Source organism: Mercurialis annua, linkage group LG3, assembly GCF_937616625.2.
Source record: "Mercurialis annua linkage group LG3, ddMerAnnu1.2, whole genome shotgun sequence".
NCBI lineage: Eukaryota > Viridiplantae > Streptophyta > Magnoliopsida > Malpighiales > Euphorbiaceae > Mercurialis > Mercurialis annua.
Genome location: NC_065572.1, coordinates 19,923,273 through 19,949,898, shown reverse-complemented (window position 1 = coordinate 19,949,898; position 26,626 = coordinate 19,923,273). Strand labels below are relative to the sequence as shown.

At 32.5% G+C, this 26,626-nt stretch overlaps 1 protein-coding gene across 1 annotated transcript; it reads right to left on the bottom strand.

Annotated features, from left to right (window-relative positions):
• Positions 1 to 1,541: 1,541 nt before the first annotated feature.
• Positions 1,542 to 2,813, bottom strand: LOC126672420 (uncharacterized). The gene is made up of 2 exons (XM_050366370.1): positions 2,194 to 2,813; positions 1,542 to 2,142 (listed from the first exon to the last, which is right to left on the bottom strand). The coding sequence occupies exons 1-2, from the start codon at positions 2,811 to 2,813 to the stop codon at positions 1,542 to 1,544; spliced, it is 1,221 nt and encodes a 406-aa protein (XP_050222327.1).
• Positions 2,814 to 26,626: the final 23,813 nt, after the last annotated feature.

The following is a 26,626-nucleotide window of genomic DNA, read 5'->3' as shown; positions in this document are numbered from 1 at the left end:
TCTTAAGCCTATTGTGAAGAGGCTTAGCTAACCTATTCATATTTTGACAGAAATCTAACACATAATTGAGGTTTCCGAGAAACCTCTGAAGCTGAGTTTTATCGATAATTTTATCAGGAAATTTACTAGCAAACTGTAAAGATCTTTCTATAGAAGTTATGGTGCCACATGTAATATAATGACCCAAAAACCTAACTCTAGTTTGAAATAGAGATATCTTTTTTGCAGAAACTACTAACCCATTTTTCTTGATGATGAAAAAGAATGTTTTTAAATGTTTTAAATGTTGCTCAATTGAGTTAGAAAATATAAGAACATCATCAATATATACAATACAAAATTCCGAATAAGGATTAAAAATATCATTCATAATCCTCTGAAATTCAGAAGGTGCATTTTTTAAACCAAAACGCATTACATTCCATTCATATTGTCCAAATGGAACTGTAAATGCAGTTTTATACCTATGTTTTGGGTCGATTTGTATTTGCCAAAATCCCGATTTCATATCGAATTTTGAAAATACAAATGAAGAAAATAGTTTTTACAAAAGGTCTTTCTTGTTAGGTATAGGATACCTAATCCAGCTTAATGCTTTATTTAGAGGTTTATAATTAATAACCAATCTAGGAGTTCCTCTTTCTATTTCTGAGGCCTTGTTTACATAGAAAGCTGCACAACTCCAAGGAGATCTAGATTTAGAAATTAACCCTTTAGATTCTAGATGTTGAATTTCTTTTCTATAAAACTGTTCCAATTCAGCATTCATCTGAATTGGCCTAGCCTTAGTAGGAGTGTTTTTCTCATCAAAAAGAGGTTCATAAGGTAAATCTACCATATGTTGTTTTCTGGACCAAAAATCATTTGGTAGTTCCGAACAAACTTATTTTTCAAAAAGGTTTTGGAGTTCCGTTATCTTGTTTTTTATAACCTCAGTTTTCAACTGGTGTTCGATTTTTTGAAGTTGGACTTCTCGTTTTAATTGAAATAAATCGTTTTGTTTTCCTCTTATTAGAAGATTGATCTTATTATTATAGATAGAACTTGCTTTTATAATATTGAGATTTCTGGTTTTAGGTTTTTCTAAAAAAAAGAAAAATTGAGTTTTACTTTCTTTTCTTTAAAATAAATTCCATCATAATCTACCTTGTAAGGTGTTATTAAATTGATAAAAAGTGTTCCTAATATCACCGAATGGTGTATATTACGACCAATACAAAGTTTGTTTTTATTAACAAGCCACTGTTAGAAATACTTGCTTCCGTTTAGATCTGCACCAGTGTCAAATAGCGCAATAATGTCCATTTTAAAATTGTTTGGAAAAACAATAGAGATTTTTATAATATATTTTTTTCTAGAGGTTATTTCTCTCAGAACAAATAGAAAATCTTCAGGAACCTTTTCTATTTCTTCTAGATTTTGTTTGTCTAATGACTCCTCTCCTTCACTATCACTAGAAGTTTGTGATAGTTGGGAAACTAAAAACTGGATAGTCTCCGAATCTTTTTTCTGTTTTTCTTTTATTTCCGATTTTATGTCTTTTATTTCCTTTTGTAGGTCTTGAAAAGATCATACAATCCTGTACTAGTAGAAGGGATATTTGTTTCTACAGTTTTAGGTTCTTCTTCTAAGGATTTTTTGAGCTGATCTAGACATTTTTTCTGCTTTTGAGGATTACTTATATGCTGGATTACATCTAAGATCAAGTTTTGTTCCTTTATAAGAACATTGACATGCTTTGATTCATAATCATCATCAGAGTTAGAATCAGAACTAGACGAAGAAGTAGTAACTAGTTCGTCCAATTGAGGATTTTGACCTTCTGAAGACATTTCAGTTTCAGAGTCAGAAGAATATGCTAACAAGGCTTCTATTCGATCTAGGACTTCACCTTCTAAATGAAGTTCCTGGATTTTCCTAGATACTCTGCAATATTTAGATATATGGCCTTTCTTACCACATTTGTAACAAGTAATATCTTTTAAGTTGGCTTTATTTGTTTTAGGCTTATCATATTGTTTTCTGAAAGATTTTCTGTAAGGTTTTTTGTAATAATGTTTTTTATGATGAGTATCATGGTTTTTATCTTTGGATCTAGGACGAAAATCTCTAAATCTTTTAGACACACTTTTTGTTTCTCTGCTGCAATCACCATCACAGTTCTAATCTTTACCTATAGTAAAATAAAATTACTTGCAGAAAGATCCTAATTCTTTTTTACTTTTTCTTAATTCCCATTTTAGATGTTTTTGGAGTTTGAGATCTTGACAGATCTCTAGACCTTGTTTTTGTGTTAAACTAATAAGTTGTCCATATGTTAGTTGGTCATAAGGGATGATATGGGAACCAAAAGTTTCTCTAATTTTGTTCCTAACCTTTTCTCCTAACAGGGTTGGGAGACCGGCCAAGAACTTTTCTTTCCAAAATGGTTGGTTAGAGTCTTCCCTAAGCACGACTCTAGAGAGAAATGTTGATTTATACCATTGGAAATCACTAAGTTTTTTACATCTAAGGTTTGACAAAAGGTCTGCATTTTTATCTTTAAGATGTGTGGAATCTCCTATAAAGTGTAATGGTATAGCAAATATAAGAGTTGACACAGCATCTTGAATAGGATTTCCTAGTTCATTTGGAACAGGTCCTCCTTCATCACTTACCTGAACAACATTTAGAATATTTAATTGCTGGATCTTTGTAAGATAATAATCCCACCATCCTTTGAGTTGTCCTGAAAATCCTGCTATAAGGAGTTCAGCTACAGTCCTATCGGAGGTTCCTATTTGGATTTTATAAGCATTGGATGCCATAGTCATTTGCTGTAATAAGTTTAAGATTTGGTATTAAGACATACCATCAATATTCCATTCGTAAACCGAGGAGGCATTGTACCTAGGCTGGACTAGCATATTAGGTTCATTGCCCAATTCTAATTCCGGATGCCTGGAAGGAATCATAGATAAAGGATTTGGGTTATGCCAGTGTAATTTTTCAATTTTTGGAGACTCTTCCTGAAAAGCTTCTTCATCAAATGTGTTTTCAATTTTTTCTAATACCCCTATGCTCAGTGGTGAATCTTCAACCACTGGGCCTCTACTAGTGGCAGTTTGACCCATACTAGTGGAGGCTTCTATTTTATTAATTTGGTTCTTAATAACCTGAAGGAATTCATTTTTAGCAGTTTTTACCTCATTTTGAGCACTAACAGATTTTTGATAAGGTCTAAAAATAGGTTTTACTTGTTTGCCTTTATCTATCCTTATAGGCTCGATGGATAATTCTGGCTTTTGGACTTGTCTTTCTAGTTTAGAAAGTTGTTTCCCAAGAGTATTTAGACATATATTTGTAAAATTATTCTGAAGAACAACATTTTTTATGTTTACAGAATCGGTATCCTGCAGTTTTTTAATCGGACAAGCATCAACTCTTTGGTTCGCATATGTATAACTAATTTTCCTAAGAGGAGGATGTTTCGAGTCAATTGTTCCATCAGGTGTTCCCAAGATGGAACCTTTTTTCTAATTGTGATTGGTTTTATGGCTTTAAAAGGGTATACAATATTGTTATTACAGGCATATATTTCAAACCAATCAAAGAATAAAATATGAATTTTATTTTTGATTACAAAATTATAAAAATAATCTTGAATCATTTGTCTTTCATTTTGAAAATTCTTAAAGAACCAAGTCCTTTTTTCTAAATTTTCGATTGCATAAAAGTCATTACGTAATAATTTTTTATTTAGGACAAATTCCTTTTCTATAATATTTAATTCATTTGCAATATTTTCTGTTATAGCTGAAGGAGTCGGGGAGCCAGGGGGTGACAGGTTTTGATTCTCTGTGCGAGAACCCACGTAGACTGGTTGAGGTACCTGAGTACTATAGTCTACATTTTGCAAAGATGATGAAGGTATATCTGAAGTGGAATACCTAGAGGGATGTTGTAAGGCAAGTTAATAGCCCTAGGTAGCTGGTTTTGAAAAATAACCTGATCATCAGTTTTATAAGGCAAGTTTATAACAGAAGGAAGTCTAGAGACTCTTCCTAAGTCAACTGATTCTGATGATGAGACATCTGAGAACCTAGAACTTGTGAAAACTCTATCAAAACTAATTTTTACTTTACCATCTTGGTATTGAGTTATTTGTTTTAATTGGGTATTAGGCTCTGGAGGAGCTATGTTTTGTGCAAAAGGCTGAACGGCTCCTTCAAGGATCCATTCTTCAGGGAGAGATATTTCTTTCCACTGAATAGGTTTTGGAATGACTATATTAGATCTAGTCAAGTCGGTTTGGAGAAGAAGAGTTTCTCCCTTTTTACTTTGAAATCTGTGCCTAGAGTTAAACGCAGAAATCATGGCTTTATAATGAACTTTATATATTAAAGCTACTGGTATAGATCCTTCAATCATTTTATAGTTATGAGTTTTAATTTGGAGGATCAAGCATTTTAATAAATTTTTGTCACTTAAAGAGACGGTAAAGTTTGGATAACAGTCGAAAGAGACTGGTCCTTTGCAAAGACTAGATTCTATCGTTCCTAACAGTTAATCCTGAAAATGGATAAATCTAGCATCTCTAAGTGTTGCTAAAATAGAGGTGTTTAATCCTTCTTTAGTAAGAGGTTTTAGGCCAACTTGAACTAGCCCTATGTGAATATAGTTATAACCTTTAGATATATGTTTTTTAATAGAATTTTGAGAAATAAGATAAATTGTTTCAAAAGGTTTTGAAAGTTGGATATCTCTTTCTTCAGTTTTTATGGTATTAATTAGTTTTAAAGAATTTTAATTTTTCTGAAACATATATTTGATTTTTCTGGACTTTAGGAATTTCCCAATCATCTATATGTTTTTCAAAGTTTTCAATTATTATATCTTCACTCCTAATAAGATTTTTATTTTTAATTGAAGAAGAAGAAGAAAAAACAGAATTAATTCTAAATAGTGAACTCATAATTTTAATATTATACTTATCTTACTATTCTTAACACCTACAAACGGACGGTTAAACCAACGGTGTTGCTGCCTTTCTAGGTCTTACTGCCGGGACCACCACCCCAAGAGACTCAGTGTAAGTATATAATATATATATATATATATATATATATATATATTAAAAATAAATAAAAAAAAAGTATAGGCGGTGGAGAAAGAGTGGAGGTGAAGTAAAGAAAAGGAAAATTATTTCTTTTAATCCCTAAACTTTTACTTCAATTAATTTTTAATTATTAACTAATTAAGTTTTATTCGTTAGTCCAAATTAAAATTAAATAATTTATAAGTCCCGAGCGAATAACTTTAGTGTTAATATTCGCGAAATAATTTGACGAAGCTACCGTCAAATCTTTATGGAATTTGGACATAGTAATTTTAATTAAGCGGGACTGATTTGGATCAAATAAATCTTTGGAGATTTATTAAAAATAAAATATAAGTCGGATGCGATAAAAATTATATTTTTATTCGTTTTATATTTTATTGAATTTTTGGTAAAGTTTCGCAAATTTTGGAATTAGTCTCTGTTAGGGCTACAGACGACTAATTAAAATCAGAGTTAAAGTGCATGATTGAGCTTGTACCAAATGGTACTTTAGCCATTAAGGATTTCTAAAAATAGAGGATGCTCGCAACTCATTTTCTCTTTTTTCTTTTGTTTATGGTCAGCTGCCTGCTAGTTCTATTGACGTGCCTGCTAGTTAAAAACGGTACGCGCGATTTAGGTTTCGTCGATTTCTCGATTCCGACTTGGATTTCTTCAAGGATCCACACATATTCGAGGTAATAGCCGTTAATTTGAATTCGGTTATCAGTAATTTGAATTCGGTTATTAGTAATTTCGGTTATAATTAAAGTTATGACGTCGACCGTATCGAATCGATTGGATTCGAATCGATTCGACGTTCCAATTGCGGATTATGATTGAATTGGATATCGTTGTGTTGTTTGGAGTATTTTTGCGCGTGTAAGCAGGTCGGATTTAGCCCGGGGGATTCGCCCCGTGGCTGTGCGAAATGCACAGTAAAGATGATGTGCCAACGCACAGCCTGTGCGAGGGCTGTGCGATCGCACAGGCCCTGCTGTGAGAACGCATATCTCAGCTGTGCGAACGCACAGCGATGCCGACGTTAGGGACGGAGCATTTTCGCCCTATTTGAAACAGTGTGTTCGATATTAGTCCAATCGGACTCTGAAAAGTGAACTAGTACGTTTTAAAAGGTTAAAACGTTTATGTAAAGTAAAAGATATTGGGTTTATTAAAACAATGTTAGGTTTTAATAAAGCCCTACATTAATCAAAGTGATTAATGTTATAAAGGACTAGAAGTCCATACCGATAACAGTAATACAAATTGAACGAGAGGTTCAATATCGAGGTAGTTTATACGTTATGTTTATAGAGTCGTCTATAAACATAAATGGTATTTGAGTCTATCGTTTATACGATAGGATTAGAGTTAGAAATTCAATGTCTGATTTGTTTTGACATTTGAATTTTAATTAGATTCGACGAGTGGTCGATTTAACGAGTCAAACACCAACGTGTTTGACTGACAAGCTTGATGGGAGCTTACGTTTGTAGAATGGGGACATCGGTTCTGTGACTTTACTTTGTGTTTTTTTTACTTTTGAATATTTATATTTAAACTATTTTTATATAACAAATCGCATTAGTATAATTAACCATGAAAGATCCATTGGAACAAACTTCCTGTTGGTTTTCAATAGGACTTTGTGATCACCAATAGTACGCTAGATACGAGCCTATGTCTGATATAGAGGTTAGTTAATGTCATTGGGCGTTGGAAGTGTTAGTGACCCGGATTTAACAGTCTGAGACAGCAGTAACGGTTACGGTCACAGGCAATACTGTAATGGCAGTTTCACGGCTACGGTCTAGACACACGGCTTAGACGGCAGTGATTCAGTTCACGGTCTAAGGCCCATGTTGTGTAGGTTGAGACCCATACAATAGTCTGCCTTGTAGGGTTTCATCTGAATTGATTAATTGGTAATATTTAACATATATACATGTTTTATGTATTTGCGATTTGAATATTCAATTGTAAAATTGTAGACTCGCTCAGAAATATTTATATTTCTAACCCTCCCCAATGTTTACCTTTCAGGTTACCAAGGTTTGAGGTCGGACTTTTGTAATAATTCCGGAAATCAATGTCAACCATACTGTGATACCCCAAAATGTTTATTTATCTAATTGGACCACGTGTCCAGATTAGAGTCGACAGAGTGGCGATATTGGAAAATTTTACCAAGAATTTAAAGATAAATATATTTTAAGAAGGGCGGTTTCAGGAAAGTAATTATACAGAATTTAATATTATATTTCAGTTATAAGTTGGAATTGAAATTAAAAGGAAAAATGTCAAGAAAAGCCCCAAAATAAAGTTCAGGGACTAAAGTGGTAATTTAGCCACTACGTCTCAAAAATGGAAAATTTATAAGTTTTGACGGAAAAATTTTAATTCTTGGATCTTATTATATATTAGATATAAATAATAGGCATACGAATGGGTTAAAGGGGTTAATTAATTTAGTCATGGACTAAATTGAAAAAAAGAAAAGTTTGAAGGATAAGTTGTAACAAAAGAATAGAAAAAGAATAAAAAGGAGAATTTAGCCACGATATATATAATGTCGATTATGAAAGAAAGAATCAGATGGTGATAGAGAGAAGGATCCAGAATCAAGTTCATTTCATCGATTAACTTCGTCACTTCGCAGTTTCGCCGTTCGGCGTCCGTTTCAGACGATTTTTGCGGAAATCTCTTCGGAATTGGAAGCTCTATCAATCCTAAGCTTAAAATCAAGGTAAATATCTCCAGATTTGGTGTTAAACTTCAAGAATAGGGGCTGTTTTGGCAAAAACGTTACACTTGATTCGTATATGTCGGAATTGAAGCGTTTATGATTGATTTCAAAGTGAAAAAAATGTGTATAATATGTTTATATGAATTGGGTATGTTTTGGAATGAATTTGGAGTAATTTGGGGCTTTGGAAATGGTCCAGTAGCCTCAAAAATGTTGCTCCCGAAGTGCGCACGACGTGCTGCACTTCAGCACGTCGTGCCGGTGCGCGACGTGCACCACAGGGGTACACGACGTGCACCAGTGAAGGGCACGATGTGCCAAACTGGCACGACGTGCCCTACTTCGACAACGATCTCCGGAGGACTTCCGTGAGCGAAAAATGGCATCCGATAGCTTGATTTGGATATGAAACTTAGTCAAATATTTTGAAATAGATATAAAACATTATAGAAATGAATGTTAATATGATAAGTAAGAAATCAGTTAAGAAAGTTATATAATTCTCGAATATGAGGAATAGTACTCAATAAGTCGTAAGTACGACTAAGGATCATCGATTTTTCGAGCAAACTAGAAGTGTAATCCAATCAACTTAAACTTAGAACTTAAAAGTATTATACCTACAAACACATGATTTACGTCTAATTGTTAAACGTTAATTGATTTGTATCAGACGCATAAGCGGGCAGAGAGGTCAGTAGACGTGGGATAGCGAGATCATATCATTACATCGACTACGTCATTGATTGGATAGCGGTCACAGTGAGTTGCACTTTCCTTTCGTGTATTACATATTAAAGTTATTTAATATTATATTTTATATATACGTGGATTGTTTATATGCATCGTATTATATATGATTTGATTAAATGTTATATGTTTCTACCAAGTATATACACGAAGAACTAGTATGCGATCCGAAGAAACTAGCTACCTATTGGGTGTTAATAGGCTGTGTGATCACCAGTACCGAGTCAGTCTAGTGTGTTTGCATTTGGGAAACGATTTGATATACATGTATGATATGAATATGATATGAATATGAATTTCGAAGTCGGACAACGAATTCGATACGAGTGAGCACTCGGCTACGGTGTAGTCCGAAGTCCCCGTATCTAGTGAGTTGGACTCACACTTTGGGATTAAGAGATAGGTCGCGATCGACGAGGTAGAGCGTGAACACTCCCGGGTCGGACTATTTGGATCAGTATGATTTGATTATTCGAAAGTTGTGTCGCATGCTAGGATATTAGTTTCGAATGGATCAAATACATGTTTATATATATTGTTTTATATTATTGTTTTCTTCAAATGTGATGCTATGTTTTTATATTAATACCGTTAGTAAAATGCAAACTCACTCATTATTTTCCCAAAATACTAACCCCTCACGTTTGATATCTTTCAGGTGGTTAGCGTCTGGGCCTAGTTAGAAGCCAACTTTGGAATCCGGTAGTCTGCTGTGTATGTATAGTTCTCTGACTTCTGTGAGTGCTGCAGTAGTATTCCAATGTCGACAGAGTATTATCCTAGACAACAGTACATTTTGATTGTACACATTACTTGCTGTCTTGTTTATATTTTTGTAAGATACGTGTTATATATGTTATTCACGGCACCAGATGCCGGTGATATATTTGATATGCTAACTGGTGTATATAGTACCGCGAGGCTAGTTCGTACAGGATACGGTAACTAGAGCCCGCGAGGTTTTTGAACAGTTAGTGTAAATATTTGGTTATATGTTATATATGTATGTTTGCTTCCATTTTTGTTTATGTTATATTTGCGAAAAATTGATATTGGTTTTAGGCTTGCTACAGGTTCCGGAGATACCACTCCCATTCCTTAGTGCCGGTCTAGGCTCAATATTTTGAGTCGTGACACATACCTCTAGAGCTGCAAGTAGTTGGGTACTGTGAAGTCTGTCTTTCTGTTTACATCAGTTCAAACTATTTTTATACTCTCTGATTTGAACTACTATATATATATATATATATATATATATATATATATATATATGTGATTTCAAAGTTGCGTGTTTTCTAAAATGCTTTGACCATATGTTTGAGAGATAAACTGGTTTTGTGTTAAAAGCATTTTAGGATTGTATTGGAAATAGAACAAGTACATCATATGAGATTGATGTTTCCGCTCTGTTTTTCTTGAAATACAATCGAGGTTATAAGAATCCATTTTTCAGAAATGTGTTTTCGTTAATCGAGAAAAGTTTTTAACTGTATTTTCTGAAAACAGATCATACGTGATGTATGGTCCTGAATTGCGATCGCGTTTTTAATAAAGGAGTTAAAGTATATCTGCAACGAGGTTGCAAACCTTTTTATGTTTTAAAACGTGGAAAATTTATTAAGGTTTTTAGGCTTGCTACGGGTTTCGGAGCAACAACTCCCATTCCCTAGCGCCGGTAGCGATCTTCGAATTTGGATCGTGACAAAGTTGGTATTAGAGCAATGGTTCTCGGACTCAAGAATTTAAAAAAATTGCTGATACATGAAAATAAAGCATGGGGTAGATGTCATAGGTGCTCATAGGAACTACTGCAACACATAGAATTCGAGTAATGTCTCCTACATAGATTCTTATGTTTCATAGGGGATATAAGACTGCGATATACGCGTGTGTGCTTTCTAGATGACTCGATAATGATGCTTGAATATCAAGCATGGAATTAACGTGAAGACACTGTCGAAGTCATTTGAGACGATTGATAGAAGAAGTACGAATTCAGAGAAGTGGAGTAGTTGTGGAGGAAATCATACTAGTTATAGAGTTTAGGGTCAGGAGGAAACTTACAAAATCAAATGATATAACCTGTTATGGTTATTCATTTAAATGATTTTAAAAGCATAATTATGTCTAGAAATGAGACGTCATCACCCTATGCACAATTATGCAGATGTTTTAAAAAGTGAGTTTTTGAACAATTTGTTTTGAAAGGGCCCAAAGATGATTGAAATATTTCAAACAGATTTGTTTTTCGTGTAAGTATACCTATACCAGAACTCTGTAACAAAAGTAAATACTCGAGATCAAGTAGTAAGCGATTCACGGGGGGGGCAACATAAGCATATGAGAATGGAAGTTCGAGAATAAAAGTTATGGAGAGGAAAGCACAAAATTAGTTGTAGTTAAACGAATTACAACTTATGTCAGATAGATATATATATCCGAGTTACGACGAGCTAAGGATAAGTATATCCTTAAACAAGATGTCTATGGCATTGTACCCTGAGACACTAGGAGTAAGAAAGGAGAAATAGAACTTACTAATCGACTAGTTGATTAAGCCGTTAGAAATACGCGATTTCTCACTAGCAATAGTATAACTTGAGTTTAGGAAGACTCAAGGTAAGTAAAAGACACAGGATTCAAGGTGTCGTGGATGAAGATAGTGTATTGATAAAGTGAGTTTCATATGATATCTGAAAACCGACGGGATGTAGTAAAACCTAGATAACTTTTAATTGAACTGTTGGATCGGTTTAATATTGGAATATCATGTTCCTACGATGGTTACCTAGAGATTAACAGTTGCGATCGTCGAACGGAGAGGTAGACGATAGTTGTTTTTGAAACTAACAATAGGAAACTTGCGTGAATTTTGGCAGTGAGCCAAAAGTGCAAGTGATAAAAGTATGAAGTATCGAGTTTAATTAACTTAGGATTATCAATGTAAGCTCCGTATATTTGTAAATGAATTTGAAAATTGTTGTGAAACAGTGGTTTCAAATTGTGAAAATTCCAATAACCGGGCCTTGTGACTTTGAAGTCTTGGCTGTGTGGTGACGGAATATACATGTAAGGTATGGCCGACCAAAAGTGGAAAATGTGAAACAAATGTTATATTTTTAATATGAAATTTTTAAAAACGGAGCGAGAAGTTGATAATCAGTTAATTAAATGTAGTAGTGGCTATGCAGCATTGAGAATGACTCTTAGCTGTGAGTAAGACAGCTATATATGTATAAAGTTAAGAGGTGAAAAATAGCGATAGTCAGATCAGTGATGTAAGATCTGAGAATTTTATGCATCATAATGAATGAAAGATTCTAAGTAAGCCATAGTTTAAGGTAAATGACCTGTTAAGAGTAGAAATATTCGAATATCAAGATAAGAGCTCCGTCATAGTGAAAGGAAAAAGACTGTAGACCCGTGAAGGGACACAGTAGATTGTAAAGATATATGAGGAGATAAGGAAGTGATATAGATAGTAACATCGTACGAAACGAGTTACGATGAAATAAGCGTACTAGTGTAAGGTAAATCGCTTATTAAATGGAAAGAGAAAACATAAGTTGCGATTAGTGTGTATCGATATTAAGGATAACACGGAAATGTTTTATTAATAAGAGCAACCATGAGTTTGACTTTACCTAAGTGTGACATAAGTAAAGTCACTAATGTAAAATCAATTGAGATTGAAATAAGGTACGCTGACAGTAAAGATGCCAGTAGTAGATAAAGACATAAGGGTGCAAAAAAGTATTGCACGAAAGGGGATACAAGAGTATAATAAGAATACGTCTCACACTTTTGCCAAACGTGATTAAGAAAGAAGTTTAACTAAAGCCTACTATGAAGGTAGCATAAGTCAAATCTGATAAGTAGATTTGCATAACGTAGCATGAGTAATACTAGTTCTAATGTGAACATGGAGTGAGAAAACACTTCAATTGTTCTTATGAGATATATAGGAACAGGTAGTCAAGTTATTTCTAGATTATTTCTGGAAGTAGTGTTAATGGACAATTGATATGTGTGACTAATTGAGGAAGGACACGCACAATAAGTGCGACCAGTGTTATAAATTCTAAGGGAATGTCAGAATTAAGTTAAGATTTCCAAATATAAGTAACAATTTGGGAACACTAGAAGTCGTAGATGATATCTAGTTGATCTGAGAAAGATTAAAGTGGTTAACGAGTAGAGTAACCAGTATGGATAAGAAATTGTGATTTCTTGGATGTCGCAGAATATTGCGAATGTTACTGCAAGATTTTTAAAAATCTTTGCGCTAGAAACAAGAATCAACCAAGAAAGTGGGAAAGTTGATTGGGAAAATCAACATAAGATTGAATGTGAGGATTTAAAAAGGAGTGATTGAGTATAGTGCAAGCACTAGCACTATTCACAAAAGGTTGAAAGAGTCAAGTAGAGCTATGTTATGATATAACATAATCGGGTTATAGAAAATATTCCTCGATGACTGAGAAAGCACGAGGTCAATTGTCAATACATGATTAGGAATTGACAATAGTTATAGTTGCACTAAAAGTCGAAAGACACTAGTAGTGTAAATACGACGTGCAAACTATTTAAGACAATAAAAAATATTGTGATAGAAGTTAAGAGACAATACTTGTATTATACAGGGAGTAAGTTGCTTACGGATCAAAAGTCAATGAAAGTTAGATTTATGATATAAGAAGAATATCATATAAGGATCCTACAACCTAACTGTAAAAGAATAATCTGTGAATTGTGAATCAGAGTAGCGCAGTGAAAGTGTGGAGGTTTGCAGAAATTATATGCATACTACACTATTGTGCTAACGATCATTCAAAGTATGATCAAGTATAAGACGTATGGTCTCAAACCTTAGAATTCTATTGGCTCAACCAAGTATGAGACCAATATGAAGTGATTAACTCAAAAAACGTATAAGTTAGAAATACTCAACTGGTTTGCAGAAATCGTTTAAATACTAACTAATGCTATAAGAAGCATTTGGCGATCAAAGAAGTAGATCTTCTTTGTGTTAAGAAAAGTGAGAGAAAGGAAAATGGAAAGAGATAGAGATCGTGTAAGTATATACAATTGAACAGTGTCAGGACTTACACTTTGTTGACAGACGAAGAACATTCAGTGAAAGACAATGATCCAAGGAGGAAACGTAATTGAGAAGTTGAGAGGAATACGATAAAGAATATAACCTAGGTTATAATGAAATGTGGAGTGTTAACTCCAAGTCATGATAAATCATGACATATAAGAATATTGCATGAACATGCAACCGACAAGCTAGTGTCGTGATAAGTAATTGGTGCTTCATACACGACTACTGTAAGGATAAGGCTTAGAGCCTACCTATATCTGAAGTTAAGCTTATGCTACGTAAAGCATAAGAATTAACGTATAAAAGGTTTGAATAAAGTCATTTGAGTACGTGGCTTTAGATTTTAAATTCGAGGATGAATTTTTATAAGGAGGGGAGAATGTAATACCCTGTAATTTTAAGTAATTAGAATATGACACGAGGTCAAATTGGAGTAATCAAAATATTAAAACTAATATTTTGAGGTTTCGAATATATAAAAAAAATATTCGGAAAGATTAAAGTTTAATAGTCAAAGGATAATAATCAGGTTTGACTATTTAAGGTTAATAAATTAAATCACGGGAAGTGATTTAATAAATTCGTAATATGTAAATTAAATTTAATCGTAAATTTAATTTAGACGTATCTGTAAAAGAATATCGTAATAATATGACTTTAAAAATTTAGATTGGGAATTTAAATTTTAATAAACGAGTGTGAACGGGACTAATAAATTTGAGAATACTCTTAAGGGTCGTATAATTGATATATTGATAATTAATATATCAATATACCACTCTAAATGGAGAGTTTAATGTTTTGGATAAAACCTCGAAGTTAAAATGTCGAAACTCGTAAGTCTTTACGTGTAATTAACGAATATAAATGTTTGTAAACATTTGGATTATATTATTAAAAAGGTGAAACACTTGGATTTGTTTCGTAACATTTGTAAATGTTTGGCTCAAAATGCTAAAAAGGTGAAACGCTTGGATTTGTTTCGAATGTATGTAAACGTTTGGCTTAAATTGCTAAAATGGTGAAACGTTTGAATTTGTTTCGAAACGTTTGTATACGTTTTGGTTAAATTTCTAAAAAAGGGAAAATGTTTGGATTCTTTTCGTAACGTTTGTAAAAGGTTCGCATAAATTTCTAAAAAGGTGAAACGCTTGGATTTGTTTCATAAAGTTTGTAAACGTTTGGCTTAAATTGATAAAAATGTGAAACGTTTGGATTTGTTTCGAAACATTTTAAACGTTTGGTTTTGTTTCGTATAGTTTGTAAAAGTTTGGCTTAAATCGCTAAAAAGGTGAATCGTTTGGATTTGTTTTGTAGCGTTTGTAAACGTTTGACTTAAATCGCTAAAATGGAAAAACGTTTGGATTTGTTTCCCAACTTTTGTAAACGTTTGGATGAAATCCCTAAAAAGGTGAAACGGCTGGATTTGTTTCGTAATGTTTAAATCGTTTGACTTAAATTGCTAAAAAGGTGAAATGCTTTCATTTGTTTCATAACGTTTTAAAGATTTGGCTTAAATTACTAAAAAGGTGAAATGTTTGTTTTTTTGCGTAACATTTGTAAATGTTTGACTTAAATCACTAAAAAGGTGAAACGTTTGCTTTAATTTCCAAAGGTTTGGCTTCAATCGCTAAAATGAAAAAAATATTTGGATTTGTTTGGCTTAAATCGCTAAAAAGGGAAAACGTTTGGATTGGTTTGGTAACGTTTGTAAACGTTTGGCTTAATTCGCTAAAAAAGTGTAACGTTTGGATTTGTTTCGTAACATTTGTAAACGTTTGGCTTAAATTGCTCAAAAGGTGAAACGTTTGGATTTGTTTGGTAACGTTTTAAAGGTATGGCTTAAATTGATAAAATGGGGAAACGTTTGGATTTGTTTCGTAGCGTTAGTAAACGTTTGGCTTATATTGCTAAAAAGGTGAAACGCTTGGATTTGTTTCGTAACGTTTGTAAACGTTTGGCTTAAATCGCTAAAAAGGCGAAACATTTGGATTTGTTTTGTAATGTTTGTAAACGTTTGCCTTCAACCGCAAAAAAGGGGAAACGTTTGGATTTGTTTCGTAACTTTGTATACGTTTTGCTTAAATCGATAAAATGAGGAAACGTTTGGATTTGTTTGGTAACGTTTGTAAATGTTTGGCTTAAATCTTTAAAAAGCGGAAACGTTTGGATTTGTTTCGTAACGTTTGTAAACGTTTGGCTTAAATTTCTATAATGGGAAAACGTTTGGAAATGTTTCGTAACGTTTGTAAACATTTGGATTTGTTTCGTAACATTTGTAAACGTTTGGTTTTGTTTCGTAATGTTTATAAACGTTTGGCTTAATTTGCTAAAATGGGGAAACGTTTTGATTTCTTTCTTAACGTTTGTAAACGTTTGGCTTCAATCGCGAAAAAGGTGAAACGTTTGGATTTGTTTTGTAACGCTTGTAAAGGTTTGGCATAAATCACTAAAAAGGTGAAATGTTTGCATTTGTTACGTAAGGTTTTAAATGTTTGGCTTAAATCGCTAAAATGGGGAAACGTTTGGATTTGTTTCGTAAAGTTTGTAAACGTTTGGCTTAAATTGCTAAAAATGTGAAAAGTTTGTTTTTGTTCCGTAATGTTTGTAAACATTCGGATTTGTTTCGTAACGTTTGTAAACGTTTGCAAACGTTTGGCTTAAATCGCTAAAAAGGTGAAACGTTTGGATTTGTTTAGTAACGTTTGTAAACGTTTGTAAATGTTTGGCTTAAATCACTAAAATGGGAAAACGTTTGGATTTTTTGTAACGTTTGTAAACGTTTGGTTTTGTTTCGTAACGTTTGGCTTAAATTGCTAAAATAGGGAAACGTTTGGATTTGTTTCGTAACGTTAGTAAATGTTTGGCTTCAATCGCTAAAAGGGTGAAACGTTTGGATTTGTTTCGTAACGTTTGTAAATGTTTGGGTTAAATTGCTAAAAATGTGAAACGTTTGTTTTTGTTCCGTAATGTTTGTAAACGTTTGGATTTATTTCATAACGTTTTAAAGATTTGGCTTAAATCACAAAAATGGTTAAATGTTTGGATTTATTTCATAATGTTCGTAAACGTTTAGCTTAAATCACTAAAAAGGGGAAACGTTTAAATTTGTTTCGTAACGCTTGTAAACGTTTGGCTTAAATTGCTACGAAGGTGAAACTCTTGGATTTGCTTCGTAACTTTTGTAAACATTTGGTTTAAATTGCTAAAAATGTTAAACCTTTGGTTTTGTTCCGTAACGTTTGGCTTAAATCGCTAAAAATGTGAAATGTTTGGATTTGATTTGTAACATTTTAATCGTTTTGTTTTGCTTCATATCGTTTGAAAACGTTTGGCTTAAATCGCTAAAAGGGGAAATGTTTGGATTTGTTTCGTAACGTTTCTAAGCGTTTGGCTTAAATTGCTAAAAAGGAAAAACGTTTGAATTTGTTACATAACGTTTATAAACATTTGGCTTAAATCACTAAAAAGATGAAATGTTTGGGTTTGTTTCGCAACGTTTGTAAACATTTTCATGAAAATAGTAAAAAGGTAAAACATTTGGATTTGTTTTGTAACGTTTGTAAACGTTTGGCTTAAATCACTAAAAAGGTGAAACATTTGGATTTGTTTCGTAATGTTTGGAAACGTTTGGCTTAAATCGCTAAAAAGGTTAAACGTTTGGATTTGTTTCGTAAGGTTTGTAAACGTTTGGCTTAAATTGCTAAAAAGGTGAAACGTTTGGATTTGTTTCGTAACGTTTGTAAACGTTTGGCTTAAATTGCTAAAAAGGTGTAACGCTTGGATTTATTTCGAAACGTCTGTAAACGTTTGGCTTAAATTGCTAAAAAGGTGAAACATTTTGATTTGTTTCTTAACCTTTGTAAATGTTTGGCTTAAATTGCTAAAAAGGTGAAACATTTGGATTTGTTTCATAACCTTTGTAAACGTTTGGCTTAAATCGTTAAAAAGGTGAAATGTTTGGATTTATTTCGAAACGTTCCTTAACATTTGGCTTAAATCGCTAAAATTGTGAAATGTTTGGATTTGTTTCTTAACGTTTGTAAACGTTTGGCTCCAATCGCTAAAAAGGTGAAACGCTTGGATTTGTTTCGAAACGTTTGAAAACATTTGGCTTAAATTGCTAAAAAGGTTAAACATTTTGATTTGTTTCTTAACCTTTGTAAACGTTTGGCTTTAATTGCTAAAAAGTTGAAACGTTTGGATTTGTTTCATAACCTTTGTAAACGTTTGGCTTAAATCGCTAAAAAGGTGAAATGTTTGGATTTGTTTCGTAATGTTTGTAAACTTTTGGCTTAAATCGCTAAAAACGTGAAATGGTTGGATTTGTTTCGTTTCGTTTGTAAACGTTTGGCTTCAATCGCTAAAAAGGTGAAATGCTTGGATTTGTTTCGTAACGTTTTTAAACGTTTGGCTTAAATTGCTATAAAGGTGAAACATTTTGATTTGTTTCTTAACCTTTGTAAACGTTTGGCTTAAATTACTAAAAAGGTGAAACGTTTGGATTTGTTTCGTAGCGTTTGTAAACGTTTGTCTTAAATCGCTAAAAAGGTGAAACGATTGGATTTGTTTTGTAACGTTTAAAAACGTTTGGCTTAAATTGCTAAAAAGGTGAAATGCATTGATTTGTTTCAACGTTTTAAACTTTTGGCTTAAATCACTAAAAAGGTGAAACGTTTAAATCACTAAAAAGGTGAAACGTTTGGTTTAATTTCCAAAGGTTTGGCTTTAATTGCTAAAATGGAAAAAAGTTTGGAATTGTTTGGTAACGTTTGTAAACGTTTGGCTTAAATCGCTAAAAAGGTGTAACGTTTGGATTTGTTTCGTAACGTTTGTAAATGTTTTGCTTAAACTGCTCAAAAGGTGAAACGTTTGGATTTGTTTCGTAACGTTTTAAACGTATGGCTTAAATTGCTAAAATGGGGAAACGTTTGTATTTGTTTCGTAAGATTTGTAAACTTTTGGCTTAAATCGCTAAAAACGTGAAATGTTTGGATTTGTTTCGTAACGTTTATTGAAGACAAACGTTTATAAACGTTTGTCTTCAATCGCTAAAAAGGTGGAACGTTTGGATTTGCTTCGTAACGTTTGTAAACGTTTGGCTTCAATCGCGAAAAAGGTTAAACGTTTGACTTAAATCGCTAAAAAAGGGGAAACGTTTAAATTTGTTTCGGAACGTTTATAAACATTTGGCATAAATCGCATAAAAGGTTTGTAAAAGTTTGGCTTTAATTGCTAAAAAGGTGAAACGTTTGGATTCGTTTCATAACCTTTGTAAACGTTTGCCTTAAATCGCTAAAAAGGTGAAATGTTTGGATTTGTTTCATAATGTTTGGCTTAAACTGCTAAAAAGGTGAAACATTTGGATTTGTTTCTTAACCTTTGTATACGTTTGGCTTAAATTATTAAAAAGGTTAAACATTTGGATTTGTTTCTTAACCTTTGTATACGTTTGGCTTAAATTGTTAAAAAGGTGAAACGATAACCTTTGTAAACGTTTGGCTCAAATCGCTAAAAACGTGAAATGTTTGCAAACGCTAAGTAACGTTTGTAAACTTTTGGCTTAAATCGCTAAAAACGTGAAATGTTTGGATTTGTTTTGTAACGTTTGTAAACGTTTGGCTTAAATTGCTAAAAAGGTGAAACGTTTTTATTTGTTTCATAACCTTTGTAAACGTTTGGCTTAAATTGCTAAAAAGGTGAAACATTTGGATTTGTTTCATAACCTTTGTAAACGTTTGGCTTAAATCGTTAGAAAGGTGAAATGTTTGGATTTGTTTCATAACGTTCGTAAACCTTTGGCTTAAATCGCTAAAAATGTGAAATGTTTGCATTTATTTCGTAACGTTTGCAAACGTTTGGCTTCAATCGCTAAAAAGGGGAAACGCTTGGATTTGTTTCGAAACATTTGTAAACATTTTGCTTAAATTGCTAAAAAGGTGAAACATTTTGATTTGTTTCTGAACCTTTGTAAACGTTTGGCTTTAATTGCTAAAAAGTTGAAACGTGTGGATTTGTTTCATAACCTTTGTAAACGTTTGCCTTAAATCACTAAAAAGGTGAAATGTTTGGATTTGTTTTGTAACGTTTGTAAACTTTTGGCTTGAATCGCTAAAAACGTGAAATGTTTGGATTTGATTCGTATCATTTGTAAACGTTTGGCTTCAATCGCTAAAAAGGTGAAATGCTTGGATTTGTTTCGTAACGTTTGTAAACGTTTGGCTTAAATTGCTAAAATGGTGAAATATTTTGATTTGTTTCTTAACCTTTGTAAACGTTTGGCTTATATTGCTAAAAAGGTGAAACGTTTGGATTTGTTTGGTAACGTTTGTAAACATTTGGTTTAAATCGCTAAAAAGGTGAAACTGTTGGATTTGTTTTGTAACGTTTTAAAACATTTGGCTTAAATTGCTAAAAAGGTGAAATGCTTTGATTTATTTCATAACGTTATAAACGTTTGGCTTAAATCACTAAAAAGGTGAAACGTTTATTTTTGTTCCATAACGCTTGTAAACGTTTGACTTAAATAACTAAAAAGGTGAAACGTTTAGTTTAATTTCCAGAGGTTTGGGTTCAATCGCTAAAATGGAAAAGAGTTTGGATTTGTTTGGTAACGTTTGTAAACGTTTGGCTTAAATTGCTAAAAAGGTGTAACGTTTGGATTTGTTTCGTAATGATTGTAAACGTTTGGCTTAAATTGCTCAAAAGGTGAAACGTTTGGATTTGTTTCATAACGTTTTAAACGTATGGCTTAAATTGCTAAAATGGGGAAACATTTGGATTTGTTTCATAAGGTTTGTAAACGTTTGGCTTAAATCGCTAAAAACGGGAAATATTTAGATTTGTTTCGTAACGTTTGTAAACGTTTGGCTTCAATCGCTAAAAAGGTGAAACGCTTGGACTTGTTTCGAAACGTTTGTAAACATTTGGCTTAAATTGCTCAAAATGTGAAACATTTTGATTTGTTTCTTAACCTTTATAAACGTTTGGCTTAAATTGCTAAAAAGGTGAAACGTTTTGATTTGTTTCATAACCTTTGTAAACGTTTGGCTTAAATCGCTGAAAAGGTGAAATGTTTGGATTTGTTTCGTAACATTTGTAAACTTTTGGCTTAAATCGCTAAAAACGTGAAATGTTTAGATTTGTTTCCTAACGTTTGTAAACGTTTGGCTTAAATTGCTCAAAAGGTGAAACGTTTGGATTTGTTTCGTAACGTTTAAAACGTATGGCTTAAATTGCTAAAATGGGGAAACATTTGTATTTATTTCGTAAGGTTTGTAAACTTTTGGCTTAAATCGCTAAAAACGTTAAATGTTTGGATTTGTTTCGTAACGTTTGTAAACGTTTGGCTTCAATCGCTAAAAAGGTGAAACGCCTTGATTTGTTTCGAAACATTTGTAAACATTTGGCTTAAATTGCTCAAAAGGTGAAACATTTTGATTTGTTTCTTAACCTTTGTAAACGTTTGGCTGAAATTGCTAAAAAGGTGAAATGTTTGGATTTGTTTCATAACCTTTGTAAACGTTTTGCTTAAATCTCTGAAAGGGAAAACGTTTGGATTTGTTTCGTAACGTTTGTAAACTTTTGGCTTAAATCGCTAAAAACGTGAAATGTTTGGATTTGTTTCGCAACGTTTGTAAACGTTTGGCATCAATCGCTAAAAAGGTGAAACGTTTGAATTTGCTTCGTAATGTTTGTAAACGTTTGGCTTCAATCGCGAAAAAGATGAAACGTTTGGCTTAAATCGCTAAAAAAGGGTAAACGTTTAAATTTGTTTCATAACGTTTGTATATGTTTGGCATAAATCGCTAAAAAAGTTTGTAAAAGTTTGGCTTTATTGCTTAAAAGGTGAAACGTTTGGATTCGTTTCATAACCTTTGTAAACGTTTGGCTTAAATCGCTAAAAAGGTGAAACGTTTGGATTTGTTTCATAACGTTTGGCTTAAACTGCTAAAAAGGTGAAACATTTGGATTTGTTTCTTAACCTTTGTATACGTTTGGCTTAAATTTTTAAAAAGGTGAAACATTTGGATTTGTTTCTTAACCTTTGTATACGTTTGGCTTAAATTGTTAAAAAGGTGAAACGTTTGGATTTGTTTCATAACCTTTGTAAACGTTTGGCTTAAATCACTAAAAAGGTGAAATGTTTGCAAACGTTAAGTAACGTTTGTAAACTTTTGGCTTAAATCGCTAAAAAGGTGAAACGTTTGGATTTGATTCATAACCTTTGTAAACGTTTGGCTTAAATCGTTAGAAAGGTGAAATGTTTGGATTTGTTTCATAACGTTCGTAAACCTTTGGCTTAAATCGCTAAAAATGTGAAATGTTTGGATTTATTTCGTAACGTTTGTAAACGTTTGGCTTCAATCGCTAAAAAGGTGAAACGCTTGGATTTGTTTCGAAACGTTTGTAAACATTTGGCTTAAATTGCTAAAAAGGTGAAACATTTTTATTTGTTTCTTAACCTTTCTAAACCTTTGGCTTTAATTGCTAAAAAGTTGAAACGTTTGGATTTGTTTCATAACCTTTGTAAACGTTTGGCTTAAATCGCTAAAAAGGTGAAATGTTTGGATTTGTTTTGTAACGTTTGTAAACTTTTAGCTTAAATCGCTAAAAACGTGAAATGTTTGGGTTTGTTTCGTATCATTTGTAAACGTTTGGCTTCAATTGCTAAAAAGGTGAAATGCTTGAATTTGTTTCGTAACGTTTGTAAACGTTTGGCTTAAATTGCTAAAATGGTGAAATATTTTGATATGTTTCTTAACCTTTGTAAACGTTTGGCTTAAATTGCTAAAAAGGTGAAACGTTTGGATTTCTTTCGTAACGTTTGTAAACGTTTGGTTTAAATCGCTAAAAAGGTGAAACGGTTGCATTTGTTTTGTAACGTTTAGAAACATTTGTCTTAAATTGCTAAAAAGGTGAAATGCTTTGATTTGTTTCATAACATTATAAACGTTTGGCTTAAATCACTAAAAAGGTGAAACGTTTGTTTTTGTTCCGTAACGCTTGTAAACGTTTGACTTAAATCACTAAAAATGTGAAACATTTAGTTTAATTTCCAAAGGTTTGGCTTCAAACGCTAAAATTGAAAAGAGTTTGGATTTGTTTGGTAACATTTGTAAACGTTTGGCTTAAATCGCTAAAAAGGTGTAACGTTTGGATTTGTTTCGTATTGTTTGTAAACGTTTGGCTTAAATTGCTCAAAAGGTGAAATGTTTGGATTTGTTTCGTAACGTTTTAAACGTATGGCATAAATTGCTAAATTGGGGAAACATTTGGATTTGTTTCATAAGGTTTGTAAACTTTTGGCTTAAATCGCTAAAAACGGGAAATATTTGGATTTGTTTCGTAACATTTGTAAACGTTTGGCTTCAATCGCTAAAAAGGGGAAACGCTTGGACTTGTTTCGAAACGTTTGTAAACATTTGGCTTAAATTTCTCAAAAGGTGAAATATTTTGATTTGTTTCTTACCCTTTGTAAACGTTTGGCTTAAATTGCTATAAAGGTGAAACGTTTTGATTTGTTTAATAACCTTTGTAAACGTTTGGCTTAAATCGCTGAAAAGGTGAAATGTTTGAATTTGTTTCGTAACGTTTGTAATCTTTTGGCTTAAATCGCTAAAAACATGAAATGTTTGGATTTGTTTCCTAACGTTTGTAAACGTTTGGCTTCAATCGCTAAAAAGGTGAAACGTTTGGATTTGCTTCGTAACATTTATAAACGTTTGGCTTCAATCGCGAAAAAGGTGAAACGTTTGGCTTCAATCGCTAAAAAAAGGGGAACCGTTTAAATTTGTTTTCGTAACGTTTGTAAACGTTTGGCATAAATCGCTAAAAAGGTTTGTAAACATTTGGCTTTAATTGCTTAAAAGGTGAAACGTTTGGATTCGTTTCATAACCTTTGTAAACGTTTGCCGTAAATTGCTAAAAAGGTAAAACGTTTGGATTTGATTTGTAACGTTTGTAAACGTTTGGCTTAAATTTCTAAAAAGGTAAAACGCTTGGATTTGTTTCATAACATTTGTAAACTTTTGGCTTAAACTGCTAGAAAGGTGAAACATTTGGATATGTTTCTTAACCTTTGTATACGTTTGGCTTAAATTGCTAAAAAGGTGAAACGTTTGGATTTGTTTCACAACCTTTGTAAACGTTTAGCTTAAATCGCTAAAAAGGTGAAATGTTTGCAAACGTTAAGTAAGGTTTGTAAACTTTTGGCTTAAATCGCTAAAAAGGTGAAATGTTTGGATTTGTTTCGTAACGTTTGTAAACGTTTGGCTTAAATTGCTAAAAAGGTGAAACATTTTGATTTGTTTCTTAACCTTTGTAAACGTTTGGCTTAAATTGATAAAAAGGTGAAACGTTTGGATTTGTTTCATAACCTTTGTAAACGTTTGGCTTAACTCGTTAAAAAGGTGAAATGTTTGGATTTGTTTCGTAACGTTCGTAAACTTTTGGCTTAAATCGCTAAAAAGGTGAAATGTTTGGATTTGTTTCGTAACGTTTGTAAACTTTTGGCTTAAATCGCTAAAAACGTTAAATGTTTGGATTTTTTTCGTATCGTTTGTAAACGTTTGGCTTCAATTCTAAAAAGGTGAAATGCTTGGATTTGTTTCGTAACGTTTGTAAACGTTTGGCTTAAATTGATAAAAAGGTGAAACATTTTGATTTGTTTCTTAACCTTTGTAAACGTTTGGCTTAAATTGCTAAAAAGGTGAAACGTTTGGATTTGTTTCGTAACGTTTGTAAATGTTTGGCTTAAATCGCTAAAAAGGTGAAACGGTTGGATTTGTTTTGTAACGTTTAAAAACGTTTGGCTTAAATTGCTAAAAAGGTGAAATGCATTGATTTTTTTCATAATAATTTAAACGTTTGGCTTAAATCACTAAAAAGGTGAAATGTTTGTTTTTGTTCTGTAACGTTTGTAAACGTTTGACTTAAATCACTATAAAGGGGAAACGTTTGGTTTAATTTCCAAAGGTTTGGCTTCAATCGCTGAAATGGAAAAAAGTTTGGATTTGTTTGGTAACGTTTGTAAACGTTTGGTTTAAATCGCTGAAAAGGTGTAACGTTTGGATTTGTTTCGTAACGTTTGTAAACGTTTGCCTTAAATTGCTCAAAATGTGAAACGTTTGGATTTGTTTCATAACGTTTTAAATGTATGACTTAAATTGCTAAAATGGGGAAACGTTTGGATTTGTTTCGTAAGGTTTGTAAACTATTGGCTTAAATCGCTAAAAACGTGAAATGTTTGGATTTGTTTCGTAACGTGTATAAACTTTTGGCTTCAATCGCTAAAAAGGTGAAACGCTTGGATTTGTTTCGAAATGTTTGTAAACATTTGGCTTAAATTGCTCAAAAGGTGAAACATTTTGATTTGTTTCTTAACCTTTGTAAATGTTTGGCTTAAATTGCTAAAAAGGTGAAACGTTTGGATTTGTTTCATAACCTTTGTAAATGTTTGGCTTAAATCGCTGAAAAGGTGAAATGTTTGGATTTGTTTCGTAATGTTTGTAAACTTTTGGCTTATAACGCTAAAAACGTGAAATGTTTGGATTTGTTTAGTAACGTTTGTAAACATTTGGCTTCAATCGCTAAAAAGGTGAAACGTTTGGATTTTGCTTCGTAACGTTTGTAAACTTTTGGCTTTAATCGCTAAAAAAGGGGAAACGTTTAAATTTGATTTCGTAACGTTTGTAAACGTTTGGCATAAATCACTAAAAAGGTTTGTAAACATTTGGCTTTAATTGCTAAAAAGGTAAAACGTTTGGATTCGTTTCATAACCTTTGTAAACATTTGGCGTAAATCGCTAAAAAGGTGAAACGCTTGGCTTAAATTGCGCAAAAGGTGAAACATTTTGATTTGCTTCTTAACCTTTGTAAACGTTTGGCTTAAATTTCTAAAAAGGTGAAACGTTTGGATTTGTTTCATAACCTTTGAAAAGGTTTGGCTTAAATTGCTGAAAAGGTGGAATTTTTGGATTTGTTTCGTAACGTTTGTAAACTTTTCGCTTAAATTGCTAAAAACGTGAAATGTTTGCATTTGTTTCGTATCGTTTGTAAACGTTTGGCTTCAATCTCTAAAAAGGTGAAATGCTTGGATTTGTTTCGTAACGTTTATAAACGTTTGGCTTGAATAGCTAAAAACGTGAAACATTTTGATTTGTTTCTTAACCTTTGTAAACGTTTGGCTTAAATTGCTAAAAAGGCGAAACGTTTGGATTTGTTTCGTAACGTTTGTAAACGTTAGGCTTAAATCTCTAAAAAGGTGAAACAGTTGGATTTGTTTTGTAACATTTAAAAACGTTTGGCTTAAATTGCTAAAATGGTGAAATGCTTTGATTTGTTTCATAACGTTTTAAACGTTTGGCTTAAATCACTACAAAGGTGAAACGTTTGTTTTTGTTCCGTAACGTTTGCAAACGTTTGACTTAAATCACTATAAAGGAGAAACGTTTGGTTTAATTTCCAAAGGTTTGGCTTCAATCGCTGAAATGGAAAAAAGTTTGGATTTGTTTGGTAACGTTTGAAAACGTTAAGCTTAAATCGCTGAAAAGGTGTAACGTTTGGATTTGTTTCGTAACGTTTGTAAACGTTTGGCTTAAATTGCTCAAAAGGTGAAACGTTTGGATTTGTTTCATAACGTTTTAAACGTATGACTTAAATTGCTAAAATGGGGAAACATTTGGATTTGTTTCGTAAGATTTGTAAAATTTTGGCTTAAATCGCTAAAAACGTGAAATGTTTGGATTTGTTTCGTAACGTTTGTAAACTTTTGGCTTAAATCGCTAAAAAGGTGAAACGCTTGGATTTGTTTCGAAACGTTTGTAAACATGTGGCTTAAATTGCTCAGAAGGTGAAACATTTTGATTTGTTTCTTAACCTTTGTAAATGTTTGGCTTAAATTGCTAAAAAGGTGAAACGTTTGGATTTTTTTCATAAC

Coding starts and splice junctions, on each gene's coding strand:
- LOC126672420 (XM_050366370.1), bottom strand. CDS start 2,813: ATGACTATGGCATCCAATGCTTATAAAATCCAAATAGGAACCTCCGAT. Junction 2,143..2,193: donor GAATTAGGATCTTTCTGCAA/GTAATTTTATTT, acceptor TGGTGATTGCAG/CAGAGAAACAAAAAGTGTGT.